This window comes from Hevea brasiliensis, chromosome 1, assembly GCF_030052815.1.
Source record: "Hevea brasiliensis isolate MT/VB/25A 57/8 chromosome 1, ASM3005281v1, whole genome shotgun sequence".
In the NCBI taxonomy this organism is placed as follows: Eukaryota; Viridiplantae; Streptophyta; class Magnoliopsida; order Malpighiales; family Euphorbiaceae; genus Hevea; species Hevea brasiliensis.
This window is the reverse complement of record NC_079493.1, coordinates 110231008-110252731: the sequence shown is the minus strand read 5'-3', so window position 1 is coordinate 110252731 and position 21724 is coordinate 110231008. Positions and strand designations below refer to the sequence as shown.

The 21724-nt window shown below is 32.2% G+C and overlaps 2 protein-coding genes across 5 annotated transcripts; one reads left to right on the top strand and one right to left on the bottom strand.

Moving 5' to 3' along the window:
- Positions 1–795: 795 nt before the first annotated feature.
- LOC110668145 (cysteine protease RD19A) lies at positions 796–3097 on the top strand. The gene is made up of 4 exons (XM_021829264.2): positions 796–1299; positions 1417–1536; positions 2183–2429; positions 2517–3097. The coding sequence occupies exons 1-4, from the start codon at positions 826–828 to the stop codon at positions 2786–2788; spliced, it is 1113 nt and encodes a 370-aa protein (XP_021684956.2). The 5' UTR covers positions 796–825; the 3' UTR covers positions 2789–3097.
- A 2832-nt stretch (positions 3098–5929) lies between these two features.
- LOC110668144 (V-type proton ATPase subunit a3) lies at positions 5930–16403 on the bottom strand. Of its 4 annotated transcripts, none has more exons than XM_021829261.2 (18): positions 16080–16403; positions 15546–15590; positions 14472–14594; positions 14280–14387; positions 12676–12786; positions 12408–12581; positions 11225–11362; positions 10895–11002; positions 9621–9728; positions 9364–9512; positions 8686–8839; positions 8294–8454; positions 8012–8218; positions 7710–7893; positions 7527–7610; positions 7237–7430; positions 6754–6873; positions 5930–6420 (listed from the first exon to the last, which is right to left on the bottom strand). In XM_021829261.2, exons 1-18 carry the CDS (start codon positions 16224–16226, stop codon positions 6216–6218), a joined length of 2520 nt encoding a protein of 839 aa, XP_021684953.2. In that variant the 5' UTR covers positions 16227–16403; the 3' UTR covers positions 5930–6215. The 4 variants fall into 4 exon arrangements, with proteins under 4 accessions (XP_021684953.2, XP_021684954.2, XP_021684955.2 ...); XM_021829262.2 differs by having other exon boundaries at positions 6754–6813; positions 16080–16402; XM_021829263.2 differs by lacking the exon at positions 14472–14594.
- Positions 16404–21724: the final 5321 nt, after the last annotated feature.

Genomic DNA, 21724 nt, shown 5'->3' with positions numbered 1-21724 from the left:
CTCTCTAAATTTAATGTTAAGATTTTACAATAGAAAAAGGAAGTGTGATTGGTTAAATGATTAGTAGGCTCCAAAGAAAACAAAGGATTAAAATAAGTGTCAACTTGCCTAAATTCAAACCCAACTACCTTTCCGACACAGAAATCTCTCCCCTGCCATTCAATACAAAACAACCCACCATTCAAACTCTCCCCCGCCACGCGTCCTTTTTCCATTCGCCTGTCTCTTTTCCTTCTCCACAAGCAAAGACTCATATATCTCTGTACAAGAATCTATACGATGAATGATTATAATACCATTATTATATTTAATAATGATTATATTTTTAAATTTTTTTATTCATCTATCCATAATTTTTATGAAAATTTATAATTTAATTCTTAAATTATATTTTAATTTTTAAATTTTAATAATTAATTATTAAATTATTAAATTTTATATTATATTATATTTTCATCTTTAAATTTTTAAAAATAAATTATTTAATTCATTTAATTTTAATATATAAAATAATATAATAATTTTAATTTTAATATTTATAATAATTTATAAATTATATATATTAAAAATACAAAAATTAAAATATAATATAATATAATATAAAATTTATGAATTAAATAATTAATTTTTAAAAATTTACGAATTAAAGTGTAAATATAATAAAATTTAAGATTAAATCGTAAATTTTTAATTTTTATTTATTTTTCAGTTGTATGTACGTATAAGTATAAAAGTACGTATTTTTATACGGTCTCTAGCGTTTCTGCTTCTATAAATGTATCTATTGGATATTGCTTTGATTTCCAACCTTTACCTACCATAAGCATGGCTCTCCGATTCGCCTTCTTCGCTATTTTCTCTCTTCTCTTTGTCTACGTTGTCATCGCGGAGACTTCGACCTCATCGGATGGCGACGATCAGCTTATCAGGCAGGTGGTCGACGGCCAGGATGAATCGTCGATGAGCTCTCATCTTCTGAGCGAGGAGCATCATTTCTCGCTCTTCAAGAGGAAGTTCAAGAAATCCTATGCCTCTAAGGAGGAGCATGATTACAGATTCACGGTGTTTAAGGCTAACGTGAGACGCGCGGCGCGTCACCAGACTTTGGACCCAACGGCCAGCCACGGAGTCACTCAGTTCTCCGATTTGACTCCGGCTGAGTTTAGGAGGCAGTTTTTGGGGTTGAGGCGGCTTAGGTTGCCTAAGGACGCTAATCAAGCCCCAATTTTGCCTACCAATGACTTGCCTCAGGATTTTGATTGGAGAGAGAAAGGAGCTGTTTCTCCTGTCAAAAATCAGGTCTTTCTTTTCTTTTCTTTTCTATGATCAATTTTTTTAATAATATAAAAAAAATTATATTATTTTTATATGTTGTGGATTAGGATTATTGATGATGAATTTTGATTGGGGATTTAGGGTTCGTGTGGATCGTGCTGGAGTTTCAGCACAACCGGGGCTTTGGAAGGCGCTCATTTCCTCGCCACGGGAGACCTTGTTAGTCTTAGCGAGCAACAGCTTGTGGATTGTGACCATGAGGTTGGTTTTTTACGCCTTTCATCTTCTCTTTGTTGATGTTTCCTGATTCAACTAATTCCTGTCCTTTATATTTATAAGTTGTGATTGATTGTTGCGTGATTAGCCTGCAAGTGCAAATCATATTTAGCTATTGATGGATTGCTCTTGTGGGTTGTTGACGTTGATTCGTTGTTATACATGTTGTGGGTTAATGTTGATTCACTGTTAAAAGAAATTTTTTCATGGGAAGAGAATACCGTCTGATCCCAAATTATTAGACCTGTTATCCCAAATTATTAGACCTATTACCTTTCTTTTAAGCTCGGTGGACCGCAATCTGATAGGGTTGTAAATTCAATGTTAATTTATTGAAATATGTTGGCTCGAATGCTTGTGGAATTTTACCTTTACCCATGAGTCGTGTACATTTTTTTTATTTGTCAAAGATTGATTGAGTAGATTATTGTTATATGTAACTGGATAGTCTTTGAATGTTCTGCTGATTCATCTACATAAATGCTGGCTGGGGAAGTGGGGAATCTTCTTGTGAAGTCATATGCTAACATCATTTCAATTATGCATTTCAATATAATGGTTAAATTGGGTACTCAAAAGTAATTGTTCCCTCAGATTGCTTTGTCTAAATTAAGCCTGTGCATATCTGCAGTGTGATCCAGAAGAGGCAGGTGCATGCGACTCTGGTTGCAATGGTGGGCTGATGAATAGTGCCTTTGAGTACACTCTCAAAGCTGGTGGTCTTATGCGTGAAGAAGACTATCCTTACACTGGTACTGATCGTGGTGCTTGCAAATTTGACAAGACCAAGGTTGCAGCATCGGTGGCCAACTTCAGCGTTGTGTCCCTTGATGAAGATCAAATTGCTGCAAATCTCGTGAAAAATGGTCCTCTTGCAGGTAAATACCCTGAGTTATCCATTGATTCGTGACTAATTTTTCAATTTTTTTTATGTTGTGCCTAACTTTAGCTTTGTTTGAATGCAGTGGCTATCAATGCTGTGTTCATGCAGACATACATTGGGGGAGTCTCGTGTCCTTATATCTGCTCAAAGAGGCTGGATCATGGAGTGTTGTTGGTAGGGTACGGTTCAGCAGGCTATGCTCCTATCCGGATGAAGGAGAAGCAATATTGGGTTATCAAAAACTCATGGGGTGAAAACTGGGGAGAGAGTGGATACTACAAAATCTGCAGGGGTCGCAATATTTGTGGGGTAGACTCCATGGTGTCTACTGTTGCTGCTGTTCAAACCCCATAACAGTAAGTTGTTAAAGCCCAGTGATGTTAACATTGGATCTTTGTATATAGGCATTTTATGATATGTCAGCTTTGATGATTTGAACTGTTTACCTGTCATATTCACCCAAAGCATCGGATAGAAATTTCTTGGAAAATTCCTATACTTGGGAATATTTGGATTGCCCGACTGTAATTTCCTGGAAAATTCCTATGCTTTGGGATGTCAGAACAGCTGAATTGTGTAATTTGTATTTCAGTTTAAGACATTGGATCCTCAGTACGTGGGGATATTTTATTTATATATAAATGACGTGATATTGGCATGAAATTGGGTAATCATTATTAAGTTTAAATTAAATCAAATCATATGGTTTAATTTTAATTTTCCAAATTCAATTTGATTTGAATATATATAAATATTTGCAATTACACTTTTGCATAGTTGGATGAAATCATTTCAGAAAAGGACTGTGGAATAGTCGAATAGACCATTATTTTTTCTAAAAGTTCTTTTCATTTTTTAAGAAAATAAATTTATGAACATAATTTTTTTATCCTTTATAATAATTATTTAACAAATATATTTTAAGGATATTTTAAAAAAATAAAAAAATGATACTTTCCTATGATTACCTTGAATTTTCATTCTCAATTAACTCTCAATTCTCTTTTACATTTTTCTATTTGCTTAATTTCATATTTTTTTTTTTCATATAAAAAGGTCAAGTGATGTTCTTCCATCCAACAAATGACGAGAAAATGAAAAATTAGAAAAAAATTTAACTGATCGGAATTCACGCATCTAGAATATTTACGGAATTCTAATGGAGAAGTTTAGGTAATAAATAACTAAATTTATAACGAATTTAAATTTAAAAAATAATATTTATAATGTGTTTTTTACTATTTATTATTTGAATTCATTTATTTATAAATGTATTTATATAAATAGTTAATTAAATATAAAATTTTTTTATAATAATATTTATAAATTTTATATATTATATTTTAAATAAATAATTTAATTTTAATATTTTATGAAATTAATAAATTTTAAAATATAAATTATTAATAAAAAATATTTTATGTGAATTATTAATTAAAATATATAAAATTAATTAAATTTAATATTTTTTGATAATAATAAGCAAACTTATAATAAATTTAGATAATTAGATTTGAATTTACATAACGTAATTGTTATGGATATAATACCCAAGTGCTGTTCATTTGATAGTGAACTCTCGTTGACTCGTTTAATTCAAGAAAGTGAGCATATTGATTTGGATGAAGAGAATTTACAAAGCTCCTCCATCCAAAACGGACAAAGAAGAAAAGTCCCTAAAATTTTTATTAAAATTAAAATGCAAACATATTAAAATTGGGGTAGCCAATTTTCTATCTTCACAACTCCACCAAATCTTCAATTAATCCGACCAAGTTATGAAAAAAGAACTTGCGAAATTTCGTATCAGTTGAACACTTGTCTTTTTTATTTAAAGCAAAATTATTTCAAAATTCTTACCAAAATTCGTTAAAAGATTTCTAAAAAATACTTTAAAAAGAATTATTTTACAATATTTTTCTAAAAAGAATAAGTTAATAAAATTATTGAGAAAGTTGGGAGACTACATTTTATTTGTTTAGATGTGAAGTGTGCAATTCTAGTTTTAATTCGGTTTTTGGTAAGAATTGGAATTGAAATCATACTTTGATTTCTTTATTTTTTTTTAAATTAAAATCAAAATTATATTTTGATTTGAAGTACTTTTGATTTTGATTCAATTTTAGTTTTAGTTCTAATTTCAATTTTAATTTTTAATTTCTACAGTCAAAATTATATTATTATTGTATTTATTTTTAAAAAAATAAAAATAATTATATATTTCTAACATTAAAATATCAATAAAAATAAAAATATTAATATTAAAATAACAATATTAATATCAAAATAAAATATTAATAAAGTAATATAAAATCAAACAATTCTCATATAAAAATATAAGATAATACCAAATATTCATAATAAGTCACATTATATTTCTATATTCTCAATTATAAAATAACAGCAAATCACATTATATAAAAGGTGATTTTATCATGTAATTATAACTTAAAGTGATTTTATGTATTTATGATTAAAAGCAATAAAATTAATATCAAGTTATATGTACATTTATGATTTCGATATGATTTCAATTAAATTCTTGATAAAAAAATCGAAATTGAACCAAAATAGTAAAATAAATTCAATTCAAAATTCATAAAGTAACAATTCTTCTTTAATTTTGATTTGATTCAATATAATTTTTCAATTCAAGACCCAAAAACTGTGCACATCCCTAATCTATAAGTTTTATACTCACTCCATGGGCATAACTTGCATTTTATTTTAGAAAAGACTTTAAACTTTTAAAAGTTTATTATTATTATTATTATTATTATTATGGACACCATGATATTGTGAAGGGATCTCCCATTCATAACAAAACATCATTCGGTTGAAAAGCAAACTTTGCTAACCCATGTGCCTTGTCACCTGATTACCATTTCCTCGAACCAAGGAGAATGCAAGGGAAACCAAATGGAGAATATAATCAACCAGCTGGTAGAAAGGAAAGCGACATAAGAATTGGCCCACCAATGCTTGAAACTGTAGCTGAGGGTCGGTTTCCAGGGTGACCATCACAACGCCATGCTCAAGGGCGACCTGCAAGCCAAAAATCATAGCCATTGCTTCCGCCATTTCAACCTCCAGAATACCTGATACTTTCCTCGCAGCTGAGACAAGAAATGAACCTCCTCCATCACGTATCACAACACCTAATTCCTATGCAACCAAAGCTTAAAGAAACAACAGCATCAAAGTTCATTTTCAATTTTTCATGCAAGACAGCAGAGGCAGCAGCCAGCCACCAACGTTAACATCCACAGTCGAAGGAAGTCAACGCAAACTCCAAAATGAGAATAGAGTGGCTTCTGCTACCATTGATATGGTATCCAGTTTAGCTCCATTGTAAAGAGGAACTACTTGAAGTCTCATGGCTAAATAATTTTCACATTAGTAAAATTCCAACTCACACCAATAACATCAAGACTATTTGCATACCATCACAAAAAGAAATATATTCTTTTTATAAATAGAGCAATAAACAAGAAGTTAAATAAATTAAATGTTCTCATTATTATGCTCAGCTTGAACTGCAATCACATACAAACCCACCTTCCAAACAAGAAAACTGCTTATTCCTCCCAATAGAAAAGAACATTTGGAAGGGAAAGGAGCAGTGCTCAAATGGTAGAAAGCTGCCTTAACTCTCCCTACAAGATTCATATTAACCAGCTTCTCATCATGTTCAAATGAATAAAATCAACTTCAATCATATACCTATGCACACTACTGCAGACCATTATCATTGATGCCAACCATGACTGACTTCAGTGAATCATTCATCTTCGTCGCTAAGTAATGCAAATGAAAAAGGATAGAATCTATAGCCATCTCCCTCGTAGAACTTGTTTTGGAATTCCACCCAATGAAGTCGCAAAGCATGCAGGAAAGCACTGAGAGTTTCCATCACCAGTAGCACACCAATAGTTGCAAAAATAAAGATGATGATACCGACAATGAGTATAATGACATTGTTGAACCTGTGTGAGAAGCAAAGCAATGTCACTATCCATGCAAATGTTTGTATTTTAGATATTCATTTAATTACTAGGTTGGGTCTTTTGATTGCCTGACTATTTTACTCATTTAGTGCAAAGAATTGCTCATTGTGCAAAAGAAATGCAACAGATGATACTTGTTGACAGGATTTTGTCCTTTTATAAATAATTTTATTTAATATATAAATAAAATTACCAAGACAGGCACAGATATATCATTGGTCTATCTCAAACAGAAGTGATCATTCAAAAACTATGAACTTGAAAAAACTGTTTTACTTGACCATAAAAGAAACATCATAGAATGTAACATACCCCCAAGCAAGGAGAAGAACTTTCTCATAGAATACACTTGACAGTTCTGAGTGGGCAAGACTGCAGAATGAGAGTGACAAGATAAAGCACATAATTAGTCCCACTGGATGGATCAGATGCCTGTCCAAATAAAAAGAAAATGATGCTGGAGAAGAGACCACAGCCAATTATGTGGAAGCTATCTAGAGGTGCCAGCGTCATGCAACATCAATGCTCCTCTCACAAGCAATACACAGACATGAAGATGGCATCCTTGAGACTTTTAACAAAGAGAATATAACATGCCTTTGCATGTGACCACCCAACTCTGTGGCAATAGGTGTGAAAATATATGCATATCGAGTTATCCACAACCAATGTTGAACAGTCCAGAAGACAAATTTTTACAAAGGTATAATATTGAACTAATCTCATCCAGGCTCAACAGATGAACAAGAATTTGAATGCAGACCAATGTGTATCTTCAACTTTATAGTGACATACCTGAGGGCCCATAGACGAAGGTAAGATGCTGTGTTTGAGACTGCTCCAAGTACAAACTCAATGGTATGTATCAGCTGATGTACAAAAACTTCACTGAATTCAAATTCTTCATGACCATGGGAATCATGATTCACCTCCACTTGAAGAGACTCCTCAGTACTCTGAAGTGGTGTGTATGATTGTCCTAAGTGCCTCTGAAAATAAGACATTCAGAACTGATGAAAAGAGAACAAACTAGAACATACTTAAACATACAAAAGAAACGTGGCTAATGGACAACTAAAGCATACATCTTCGTGCTGCTTCTTCATAAGGAAAGGCTTTGGAAGCAGCATCCATGGCACCGAAACAAGGGCCAGTAATAAGAGAACTTGCTGAAAACAGAAGGCGGAATATAAGGAACTGGAACATCTGCATGTCATAACAAATGGAAATTGGGAATGTGTGAGTAGAGATGAAAAGATAAAACCAACCTGTACCATCTTTTGTCCTGCAAAGAGTTGATTTTCCCCTAATTCATCTGTTGGACTCAAGAACATGTATATCATTACATGGTATAAATCAGCCTGTGAACCAGTGGCCCACTTCACAATGATAAGGAGTGATAAATAGCCAAACAAGCTGTTTAAAAATATCATTTGGGGAATGAACTGAAACCTGGAAAATGGAAGAAAAAGGATAGCTTTCAGTGACAACACATATTATGAATTCTTTCATAACTCAAGAAAAACTCGAAATATTCTTAAGCAGCCAGCATCCATGTTACCAAGCTTACCAGATATTCAAGCCATTTCGAAAATAAACAGCATTGAAGAAACTCAATATGATACCAAGATTCATTTGGGCAACTCCAAGAAGGATCGACATTTTCATCTTCAAAGAGTTTAAAAATGGCAGCTCACTGCGAGTGCCATGCCACACAGGATCCACACCAAATGGGTAAGTAGGGCCCACCTTAATCAATCCATCTGTAGTAGCATCCCTGGAAAACAAGAATGCATGGGACCATTATATGATTTATAGATCATAAAATGTATCAAAGGCTTGAGTCACCTACCTGCAAGAAAGATCACGACATGCATATGCTGAATGTCCAAACAGCTCAAAGGGAACTGAAAAGAACTCATTATAGATCAAACCGGTGTAAATTGAGAAGAGTGCCATCAACAAGATAACATAACGACCACCAAAAGTCATTTCAGTGATATCCCCAAGCTTCTGTAGTTCACAAGAAGCATTATTAGTTACATTCCAAGTATAGCTAGGAACACATTTTATTCTTGATACAAGCATATCTAAAATCATTTGTTATTACAACCATAAATAAATTGATGAAAGCTGAAAGACCATTTAAAATTCAATGAGGTCAATGTTATACAACAATAATATCACGATAAAAATCAAATGCATAATTTTCTGGTTGATGATAACAAATCACATGGAGTTTACCTGTCCAGAAAGTTTATTTTCCCTGATTATAAAGACTAAAGTTGTGAGTAACAAGCATATTCCATGCCCCCAATCACCAAACATGACAGCAAAAAGGAAAGGGAATGTAACAATAGTGTATACACCAGGATTTGCTTCTTGATACCTGGCCACCCTGCAATAATATTCAACAGCAACTTATATTAGTTTTATTAAATTAACATTTGGCAATACAAAACAAAGAAACAAAAGTATTATATGAACATATCAGCACACACATGCACGAACTTGTATGCATATGCAGGTGCAAACACGTTCTACTCTTAGCAGCAAAGTATAAATGATTTTATATAAAAAGAGGCAGCAATTTATTGGGTTCCAGCATCAGGAAATGACAGGCCAAATCATATTACACGTATCAAACAGACACCAAACCATGTGCTTGGATTTCAAGCATGCCTTCCATTATTATGTGATGCTCATCATCAACTCATTATCTTTTTGGAAGGCCTGTTGGTAAGCATTGAACAGAAGAATATGGCCGAACAGCATGAAGGATCTAAACTACATGATTATAGAATGATGCTAGACATGTTGGCACAAATGGGATCCAGCACATATTTTATGATACATTGGTTGGTGTTCTAACACATTCACCAAGAAAGTAATAGCATGAGACTAATTTAAAGTGACACTCACCCATATGCATCAACAATTTCCTGGAAAGCGGTAGTAAATATATTTGTGCGAAAATAAGTAGGTGGGGACTCCTTTGTATGCAAAACCTGGAAAATGGCCCCAACCTGTGAGCTGGAATCAAATGCAGCCCGTTGCAATGCTTCCTGGATCTGCACAGATCAAGTTCAAATTAGTCTGTAATCCCTTGCAACATTTGATTGTATATATTAGATGAAAATTACTATGAGCACTTTCTAAAATAAACTCAAAATATTTACCTGCTTTGACGCAAAAACAGGACTCCAACCCTCAGCGACAAGACACTTTTTGGTCACATCAAGACTAAGCATGTTCAGAGTGTGGCAGATGGATTTCTCCTTCCGCACCTTCATGGGTTTGAAGAGATGATAATTAATGGCTAAAATAATACATACAACACAAAATACTATTATCAAATTGATGCAAAATGTGCAAGGCATGAAAAAGAAAACAAATATTACACATTATATGTCAATAAAGGGGGCAAGATTATTTCCACAGCCTCATCAATATATAAAATTGTGCAGAAGCATAATGAATGTTGTTTGGATGAAAAAGAATTCATTTTATTGTTTTGGCTGGGAGATAAGCAACATGACCTAGAAGCATTACACATTTCTGAGGATTTAACCCAAAATCGTTTAGAGTGGAGAAAGCGAATACATATAGCCGACCCCAAATTTTTGGGATAAAAGCTTAGTTGAGTTGAGTTGAGTTGTTTTGGCTGGGAGATAAAGTTGACCACCAGGCTTTATCTTCAATCGTATCCCCTCATTTCGATTCCCTTTTTCTTCCACTTCTAATTTCTATAAATGCTAATCTAGTTGCATGTTAAGCCATTGTCTTGAATAAGTTTTATCACACCAGATCAAGAGAAGAAAAAAATCAGTTGATCAGGATAGCAAGGTTCTGATTGCTTTCACAGTATCTGAACTCATAAAGTAATGGGATAACATCACAGTATCTAAGTCCAATTCATTGGCCATTTCTTAACATCACAGTATCTAAGTCCAATTCATTGGCCATTTCTTGAATAAGATTTTTATGGCACCAGATCAATACACATATCCCGAAAAAAAAATCCAGTTGATTATGATTGCAAGGTTCAGACTACTAATTGAACTAAACTTTGATTAATTTAAGTTATAAAAACCAATTGCATTGAATTTAGTCTCTTGAAAGTCTGGCAATTATCTTCTCATAGGAAATACCAAAAGAGAGGAAAAGGTCACGAGGTAGGTAATAAGATCAATAATCAATGAAACGCTGCTAATACTCAAAATAAAAGCAGAGGTCTAGAGTCTAGATGGGAAATCCACATTTTAGGATATGAGAGAGGCCACAATCACATGTTGATGTTACACAAACTTAGCAAGAGAAAGCAAATTATATGAATCAAGCATCATAGCTTAGAGCCATTTTAGAACAAGAATATATCAGAATTGCAATGGAGCAACAGCAGATAAAGAAAGGTGTAGCTTTTGATGTGTATGCGTGTAGATTTTGAACAGACCAATGAGTTCCATTGCACAAATTGATCACCAATAGTCTGCAACAAATTGCTCCTATGAAGTAATCCTGCATCTATGGTAGTCTTCAACTCTGAGACTTTTCCTGAGACCTAACAATGGAAGTAATAATACAAATCATTCCAGATCAAAAGGTTTCAATACCACATGCACAAAAAGGTTGAAAACATCTATCCGAAGGTAATTGTGCACACACAATTACATTTCTTTGAAATATGGATAAATTGAAGTTTCAAATATTCAGAAGAAAATAGAGCTTTCAGCAGTTAATTTCCAGTGTTAACAAAGCATCAACAAAAACAAGAGTTCCATACCTCATCAATAATCTGGTTTTGTTTGCCCAGATCCTCAGTGAAAGGATAACGATTTGCCCCAAAAGCTTCACATATTTTGAGTATTTTGGTTTTAGCTCTTTCCCCAGAATAGAATACAACGAATACATTCTTCTCAATCTGTAAATTGAGATTCACAAGTCATCAGCAAACAAGATAGATTGGAGCGTAAAAACAGTTAGAGAGGAATAAAATTTCTGCAAGAAGCTCACAATTCATGTACTAATTACAGGCATAGCAGGTGAATTTCCAATAAATTATACACATCAATGAAGGCTATTGTGCAGCCTTTGCACTATGTTACTGGACCAACCCACATGGCAATAAGCAAAGGCACATACCCAGACCCTCACAAGAACTCAGACTAGCATGAGACATGATTAATGTAATGCAAAAAGCTCAAAAAACATTAGTGATAAAATTGCTTAATCCCATTATTCAGTAAAATTCTTAAATCACATGCACTACTTAATAGAACTAGTCACTGAATGTGATTTTTGTGACTTTGACCTCATGAATACATTTCTTTTTGTATATTTTTAAATTATAATTTTATATCATGTATATTATTTAGTGTATTAAAAGTCCATCAATTCAATCCTTAAGCCAACAGCTGAACCTTTATTTATTATTGTCAAAGTTAGATAAATACTTGATTCATGAATACAAAGACAGGCTCATATTCTACTCAATCAAATAAAATTGTATTTAATTATAAGTCATACATAATCTACATCCACTCAATAATATGAATAATATTAGAATTAAAAAATTTAGTAATATACAATATTAGAATTACTAATTTAATAATCTCTCTAAATTTAACTTCAAAATCATATTTATATTTTATAATAAGACGTCACCATAAGCCAAGAAATAACAACAGTAGATTGCTAGAGAAATTTTCTCTTGGTATTCTAGGGCTAGCAGGACTTATTAGATTTTGTATTTAAGTAGGATTAGGTTTAAGATTATTTAGTGCTTTTATTTTTTTAAAAATATAATACTTAATGCATGTACTTTTTTGTCCATATCAGTTATGTTTTCTGTAAATATTAACTTAAACCATGTACTGTTTGTCTCTTCAAAAGTTCTACCCTCCTGCATACTTATATATCTGGCATAAGTAACCACAGCAATAACATATAATGATTAGCAAACTGACCTTCTCCCCAGAAATAGGATCAATTACAGGCACTTCAATAGCAGACTGCCTGATAAACACATTGCCCCTGGTAGCACGGAATATAATCCTTTCAAACGCCAAAGACTTTTCCTTGGGAACAAGGCCAGTGAGAAACCCCAACTTTACTTGCTTTGATGAATCAGTTGATATTTCCTATGGAACATTCAATCAAGTCATAACGGTATGCTATGAGTAATAACAGTATGCAGGAATTGTTAGTAGATGGAAAAGTAGTTAGAATTCATACTTGGTCAGCTAGTAAAGGAGTGTCTAGTGATTCTTCACCAACTTGATGTGATTCTATTTCCCTCTGCTGAGCAGTTGCACTACTTAATGCTGAAGAAAAAAACTCACCAGCCTAAGAGGAAGAATATCAGTATCTTCTTAATTATCAAAAGTGTTGAAGATATATTTTTTTCAAAAGATAAGCATCTCAATTGATGGGCAAAGAAAAAAAAGACTTCTAACATGTAACTGAATCCAGGAAAAAACAAGTTAAACATATGATCAAGCACTGTTGTTAGAATCTTACAATTCGATTCTCTGTCTTAACGATTTGAATCTATAGGGTGAATCTCAAATGTACTTGAATCTTGACTGAATCTTACGATTCGATACGGGTGAATAAATATGAACCTACCAATTTGGTCGATTCTTTTCTAGAGGGTTGTTACACCCTACAACTTCAAAATTTAATATTTTACCTCATTTTCACTATGAAAAGTACACATAAAACCTTTCCTTGGCTATTTTTCTTCAACTAGCCATTCTTTTCCCCCTCCCTCTTTTTTTGTTTTCCTTTTTTCTGTGAATATACTTCCCTAATTATAGTTGTCAAATTATGACATTTTATATTAATATATTCTGACCTTTTAATTTAACCCATGATTCTTTTTTATTAATTATTTATTCAAATTTAAATGGGATTTTTAGCACATGCACAATGATAATCATTGTCTATAATTAAAGAATTCATAATTTATAACATAAAACCAAATAACATAACAAGAATATATTATTCTATTATAAAGCATCCTTCTTATTAGCTAAACGATAATTCTATAATTATCATAATATGTCATTATAATATTTTTTTTTTACTTATTTTTTAGAATATATATCATTTTTAATTAATTTTGAGAATTTTTATCAAATCTTACGATTTGATTTGATTCTCGATTCACAATTCACAAAATGAACATTTTGATTCCTAATTCGAATCTCGATTCGACAACTATGATCATCAAGCTTGAGGAAAAAAAAAATTAAGGTTAAACATGAAATACAAAGTCCTCAAGCTATGTTGAGGGAAAAACTATAAAAAGGCTGCTTGTTAAAAATATTCCAAAGCTTAATAGCTTATATATGGATATTGATAGCTTTTTTTCTACTCCAAATTCTAGAAGACCTTAAATACATCAAAAGCAATAGGTATCAGGTAGATTGGCATGACTACATGACTCAATTCTATCACACAAAGGAACTTCCCAATTAGCTCAAATACAGCTTGGCTGCTGGTGAAATCAAAGGTATAACTATTTCTGGTGCTTAATTATGTTGCTTGAACAAGTGACTCAAAATCTAATAGCTAGACTTATCATACAACAATGTCAAATTGAGCTTTTTGTTTTTCTAATTTATTTATTGAAGATCCACCAACTTTTTCTTCTCTTTGCAAACTTTTCTCTTCTGTGTCCCTTTTCTTCCACTACCCAAGCAGTACATAAAATCTAGATACCAACTATTAGAGCATACCCACTGTAAGATATTGGATGCTCATCCTAATGGCACATTATGTATGAAAATAGAGCCAATAAATATACTTGGTCATCACAAAAGAAATAGCCATACCTTTAGGAGAACAAGCTTATATTCTATAAGCTCATTGTAAGTGCGCTGTAATTTATCATTATTTGCATTCATTTCTACCAGTTCTGCCTCAAGTTCTCCAAGTTTTAACTGGCACACCCAAATGGAACAAAAAAAATTAGAGCATGACAACCAAAACCAAATTTTAGCCAAATAATAATTAACTTAACATACATCTAGGCCATCCATATCAATGTCAGTTTGTGTCACAGGCTTTGATGAAGGTGACACACCCGCCTTATCCATTTGCTCCTTGAAAAAACGTAACTTTCGTGCCATGTCTCCACATTTTTTTATCTTAAAAATAAATAAAAATAAATAAATAAATACTCACACCACCAAAAATCTATTAACTGATCCCATTGTACATTGTTTGATGCAGGGAAAGAAAATGAAGCTGAGTATGCTTTTTTTTTTTTCACATCTCTTTCCTTTGCCTATGTGTGTGTGTGTGTGTGTGTGTGTGTGTGTGTGTGTATGTGTGTGTGTGTTTGTTTTAAGAAGTAATAAAAAATACGGCCTAGCGGTGGTCAAGGTTGTATAAAAGAGAAATCCCAGTTGAAAAGAGAACAAGAGAGACAGAAAGGTAACAAAAACAGAACATGATTGCATTTTTCTGGAAGTCATTTTCAAATTTCAGCATGTATTTCGTGCTATGTCTCCACATTTTTTTATCTTAAAAATAAATAAAAATAAATAAATAAATACTTACACCACCAAAAATCTATTAACTGATCCCATTGTACATTGTTTGATGCAGGGAAAGAAAATGAAGCTGAGTATGCTTTTTTTTTTCACATCTCTTTCCTTTGAGCGCGTGTGTGCGCGCGCGCGCGCACGTGTGTGTGTGTTTGTTTTAAGAAGTAATAAAAAATACGGCCTAGCGGTGGTCAAGGTTGGATAAAAGAGAAATCCCAGTTGAAAAGAGAACATGAGAGACAGAAAGGTAACAAAAACAGAACATGATTGCATTTTTCTGGAAGTCATTTTCAAATTTCAGCATGTATCATAAAATGGTTGTCATAAATGGTTTAACATTAATAAGAATTCTTCTATAATTACTGACACAACAAAAGTATTTAGTATAAGACAATGTAAACAAAATCAAGCTGTGCACCAGTTTATCAATCTAATTACATTTTCCATTGCAAATTAAGTTCAATTTTACTTTTTATTACTAAGCCACATCAATAGATGCTAGCAAGACAAAACAAAAATGCGCAGCCTACACATAACATAAACGCAAACCTGAGCAGCATAAGTTCTCTGAAATGGGCTCTTCTCTGAATTGAGCTGGCCAAAAAAAAAATAATAATACAACAAAAACACCATCAGAAGATAAATATCTGATAAATCAGAGATCAATAGCTAATAACACATCAATCTTCAGCTAGCAATTCCAAAGCTACTCTGTTAGCTATTAGGGGAAAAACATGATCCGTTGTCGGACGCAAGAAACTTCAAGTAAAATTCAACTTCTCTAACCAAAAATTGGCAGAGAAAGAAAATCCTAGCAACAATATGAGAACCTGCTAGGTTTTTCCCCTCCATATGTCAATCAGAAGTCAAAATCACGCGCGAATTTAAAATTTGAAGCCACCAACTTAGAAAGCAAAGAATGTTAGCTATGCAAGACAGAGCTACAATGTAAGAACTTGGAATTCAATACCGCAACAAACAATTGAGCATCAGAAAGAGTGAAGATGAAGAAACGAGCGAAGATACAGCACATGTACAGATTAAATTAAAATTTTTACTTCACACAAGAGAAATTGTACAGACATCTTTGAATTGAAGGAAGCCGAGGTCGCCCAGATAAGAGACCGTGACATGGGCTGATTCGATGGGTATGATGAGCTGCACCAATTGCATCGCCTCCGACCTGAACAGATCCATCGGCGGACAGCATCCTCCGCGAACCTCCCCCATTATTTCCGTTCCGTTCTTTTCCTCGCTAGTTAAGGCAGATTCGATTTCTCTTCCTTTCCTCTCTCTCTCTCTCTCCAGGAGAAAAGAGGCAGCTACAGAGAGTCGCAGCTGGATTTGTTTACCTTGCAGCTATCTACTGATTTCAATTAGCAAATTTTTTACACAAGACACCTGAGAGGACACAGAGAGATGTCGTGTTACTTACTTACTATATTTTGGCTTTTTCCAATTGTGTCCCTATCGTAAGAAGTATCCTTTCAGTTTTACCCTCTCAGTGAATGATTGAAGATCCTTTTGACAATAAGTCCAAATAGTACATCTCTTTACTAAGCATAGTAATTAGGGTCGTGTATGATTTTCGGTAATTTTGAATTAAAATAAAAAAATTATATTAAATAAAATTTTAATTTAATTTTAATTCTCTGTTAAGAATCGGATCAGGATTATATTAAAATTAAATCATTTTTTTAATAATACTAGACTAAATCAAAAAATTATATATATAAATATATATATGAACTAAATAAAACATAATAAATATTATATTTTTTATATTTTTATAATAATTTTAATAAAAAAATATATTAAATTATCTTATGATTATTAATTATAAATATATTTTTATATTATATTTATATTTTATAATAAAATATTACATAATTAATAAATAATTAAAATATATATTATATTATTATGTTATATAATATATTTAATTCTAAACTATAAATTAACTTTATAGTTAACTATTATAAAATTTAAAAATAATTAAAAGATATATTATGCATTAAAAATTTAATCTAAAATTTAAATTCTAATTTAAATATAATTTTTTTAATAAAATAATTATATAAAATTATTTTAAGAATTAAAAATCGAATCAAATAGATCAAACGGAATAATTAATAATCATATTGAATTAAAATTAAAATAGTAAAAAATTAAATCAAAATTATATTAAAATTTTAATTTAATTTTAATTCTTGAATAAACTCTAAATTGAATTAGAACTATGCATTTGACAATGAATTCTAATAAAATGAATTTAATTAATATATTATTAAGTTTAAAATGGGTTAAGATTAGACTTATATAAATGAGTATAAGTGAGAAATTTTAGAGTTATTGGGAAAAAAAATTAAATTGGACTTACGTAAATTTAGAAAAATAATTAAAAGGCTTATATTTGGATTTATTTTTATTACTTTATTACTAGCGGCTTGTAATGACTCATTCGCATATTGCCGCAAGCTTCTCCAGCTTTCTAGAAAAATCCCATCCTAGGTGGATCATTTTCAATTATACCACTGACACTGCAAGATATTTTCTGCACCTATGGAGTTATAAACTTATAATTTGTATTAAGGCTTCTTAATACATATTATAATAATTAGGATAAATTACTGAAAGTGATTGAGGTTTAACAAAATGGGAATAAGCTCAAAATGTACCATAAACTTTTTGAGAGGTTTAAATAAGAATATTTTCAACTTTTTATCTAAATAACTTCTTAATTTTTCAATTAAGATCAACCTCAGTAATTGTGGTTCAGGAAGAGACTTGTTCTTGAAGTCTAGAACCTTTAGAAAGGATGAGCTGTCCATGACCACAGTAAAAAAGTGGCCAATGAGATAGAATTCGAATCTCTTTATCCCATTCTTGACAGCTAATATCTCTTTATAGACCGAATGATAATGTTTCTAAGGCTCTGGAAATTCTCCACTAGCATGTCCGCAGATATGCTTTTCTCCTTGTATCTCTTCGATGAGGACTGCACCCCAGTGGATGTCACTAGCATCAGTCTGAAGGATGCGATATCCAATGCTGGGAATTTTTAGAGGTGGCAGGTTTAGAGCCACTTCTTTTAATGCTTTAACTGCATATGTCTGTTCTTCTTTCCAAGGTGGAGCATTCCTTTTAAGGATTTTTGACAATTGGCAAGTGTGGGTGGCCACATGCGGGATAAACTTCCTGATATAATTGATAATACCAAGGAACTGCTGTATTTGTTTTACTGTCAAGTCCTTATCGGGGAACTTCAGTAATTCTTCTGCTATGTGAGATCCCGATTGGTATTTTTCATCCTTGAACTTCATTCCAAGAAAGTAGATATCAGTCTGAGCCAGTGAGCTCTTCTTCTCTGATAGCATAATTCTATAGGAATCCACCAACTGTTGGAATATAGAGAGAAGTGTTCTATGGGCCATAACATATTTGGAAAAGAGAAGGATATCATCTATGTAAATAAGAGCACTGTGAAATATGGGCTCGAATATCCTTGTCATGGCCTTTTGAAAAACTGATGGGGCCGTTTTAAGGCCGAATGGAAGGACTGTCCATTGGTATTGGGCCGTAGGAATGCAGCAATCTGTCTTGGGCCTATCAGAGGGGTTAATACCCAATTGCCAAAAGCCAGCCTTGAGGTCAAACTTGGAGAAAATATGGGCTTCGTGGAGTTGAGTGAACAAGGCTTCAGGCTTTGGTAATGGAAAATTGTTATCTTGAAGAAAATGATTGAGGGGCTTGTAATCAATGACAAGTCTTTTCTTTTCTCTTAATCGTTCAGATCTTTTCTCAACATAAAAGGCCTGGCAGGCCCATTAAGAGGAAGTGGGTTCTATGAGACCTTGTTGGAGAAGCTGTTTACACTCTTCTTGGGCTAGAGCCAAGTCTGCAGGATTCATCCCTGGGTGTGATGCCTTTGTCGGGTTGATATCTTCATTGAGTTTGAATGGAAGATTGATAAAGAATTCTGGGTTCTTCCATAGGGGGTGATGATGGTGAAAATGGGCATGAGAATTTGCACAAGATCTTAAGAGGAGCTCCTTGTGTTCTTGGAATTCTGCTGAAGCGTCAGCCAAAGAATACAATCTTAGGACAGATGTGAATGGCTGAAAATTCCTCTTATATTTTAATTATGTGGGGAGGATCTTCAAATGCTTCGCCTGTTGATACAAGTCAAAGCCTATTAGCAGATCTTTGTCAGGAAGATCCAACCCGATGACCCTGGTCCAGATGATACAGGTAGGGAAGAATTGAATTCCAATGGGATACTTAGTGATAAGGCTAGTTTTGAAAACATTTCCATCTGCTACCTTAAAGTATTCTTCATGGGGGACCCAATATTCTGAAGATAAGATGGCTGGGTTCATCATGCTTTTGTGAGCCCCGGTATCTAGGAAACCAATGACACTACCACATATATAATGAACTCATGCTATGCCTATTCCCTCTCCATAGGTACTCTCTGGCTGTGTCCTTTTGCTCATTATACATGTGATAACGGGACCGTCGCACTCAATGTCAAAACAAAGATATTTCTGATTGTGAAAACCCATATACATTTATTATTTAGTATTATTTTATTTTAATTAGCTAACAATAATTTAATATATTTATAAAAAATATATTTTTTTTTATTAGATGGTCTGCTTATTTATTTTTAGATACATATATTATTTTTGAAATTAAATATATATCTGCAATCTGAACAACCCAGTTCAATAATAACTCTATTTCCATTCTACACCTAATAGAACTCTTGAAATATATATATACCCTAATCATCTCTAATGCTAAACTTTGCTCTCGAAACCTGTTTGTCACCTCCTTTTTCTATCAAATACTCTCAACAGAGAATCCCTAAATTTTTACTTCTTTATTTATCACATTCGATTCTGTTTTCAAGGTAAAAATTCTCATTCTTTATTCAATAATGGGTGAATTTGATTTTATTTTCTTTCATTAATTTATTACAACTACCCTAGAAATTTTTTTTTCTTGATCATTAATATTGAATTGGGTTGATCATAATTACTGTTGGACAATAATTAATTATTATTATTATTATTATATATATATATATATATATATATATATATATATATATATATATATATATATATATATATATAAAGCCGTAATAGCCTATCGTCCCATCCCATTCATCACGTTTATATATATATATATATATGTCAGTATAACCATTCCTCCCACATGCACAAATCCTCCACTGCAAATCTCCAAACCATTCGTCCCATATGCACAGATCCAAATGTATATATATATATTATATTTTATTATTATTTAATATTTTTTTTTCTCTTTTTCTTTCTTATATTTTGGGTGTGTAGGAGATTTGAATATTCAATCAGTCAGTTGAAATTGTTTCTCTTCCATTGAAAATAACTATTGTCTTAGAGATTCTGGGTGAGTGGTAATTATAGTACATGATACCGTTTTAGTCTCTTTCAAAATTTCTTAGCATTAAGTTTGTTATTAAATGAAATTCTAAATTAATATTTTAATAATTATTTTATATGTGATTTTCTATAGTTTTATTTTATTATTGAATTTTATTTCGATTTTGATTAAATAATTGATTTTGTCAACTATCTCTGCATTAGACCCATTAGGATTCCGGGAACAGACCTTTAATGTATTTATATTGATTGATATTTGACTATAAAATTTACCGATGTGTTACTGAATTTATTTGAGATTGATTTGGTTTTATTGACTCTCTGAAACTATTGAAATACACTATTGGAATTACACTATCAGTTATTATTTGCTATCTGAAATTTTTTATTGATTTTGATTGATTTGTACAAATTGATTTTCTATTTTGAATTGGTACACTGCATCATTTACATTATCCGCCCCGCCATGTGGACTATCACGGTATTAGGTTGCATTGTCGAGTCATGCATCATTGCAGTTTATGGTTTGCATTAGTATCATATGCATTGATATCTGTGAAGGAGGAGGAAGATATCTGATATCTGATAGCGCGCTTACCATCTGGCCTTTGGTGATGTGGGGTATCATCACCCTGGTGCACTGTACCATAAAATTTTTATTGAATGAATTTCTTTTATATTTATGTTTTTATAAAGTTATTTTATTAATGATTTTTGACAGCATGAGCATGATTTTATTGAATAGAAAATTTATTGTGAAATTAATCAAGCGTCTGCCTGTTCCTATTCCGTTGTGTGCTATAATTATCATTCACTGAGCAAATAGCTCAAACCACGTTTTCTCTGCATTATCTATTTGGATCGGAGAATTCTGCAGCTGATCCAAATATTCAGTCCATTTTCTGGAGAGGGACAAATTTGATTTGTTCTCATGGTATGCCCGAATTCATGTTTTCTCGGGCTAATAATTAGTTTAGTTTATTGAATAGTTTAAGTTTTTATTTGAAATCTGTAGAGACTCCGAAATTTACTTATGGGATATTTATGATGTTTTTCAGCATTTTGTTTATTTAGATTTTGTCTATTTTTAGGATTAGTAAGTAATAATATATTCATTCAAGATACTCTGATAAGGCTTGTATGATTTAAAAATACTTAAATTATGTGCCGGTCACGGTTCAGAACTTTGGGTCGTGACAAAGTTGGTATCAGAGCTCAGTTGAGGTCTAGTAAACTTGCGGAGCATAGGATCCTTAACGTCTTTTCAGTTTATCATTGCTTTAGATATATGTGTCCTTC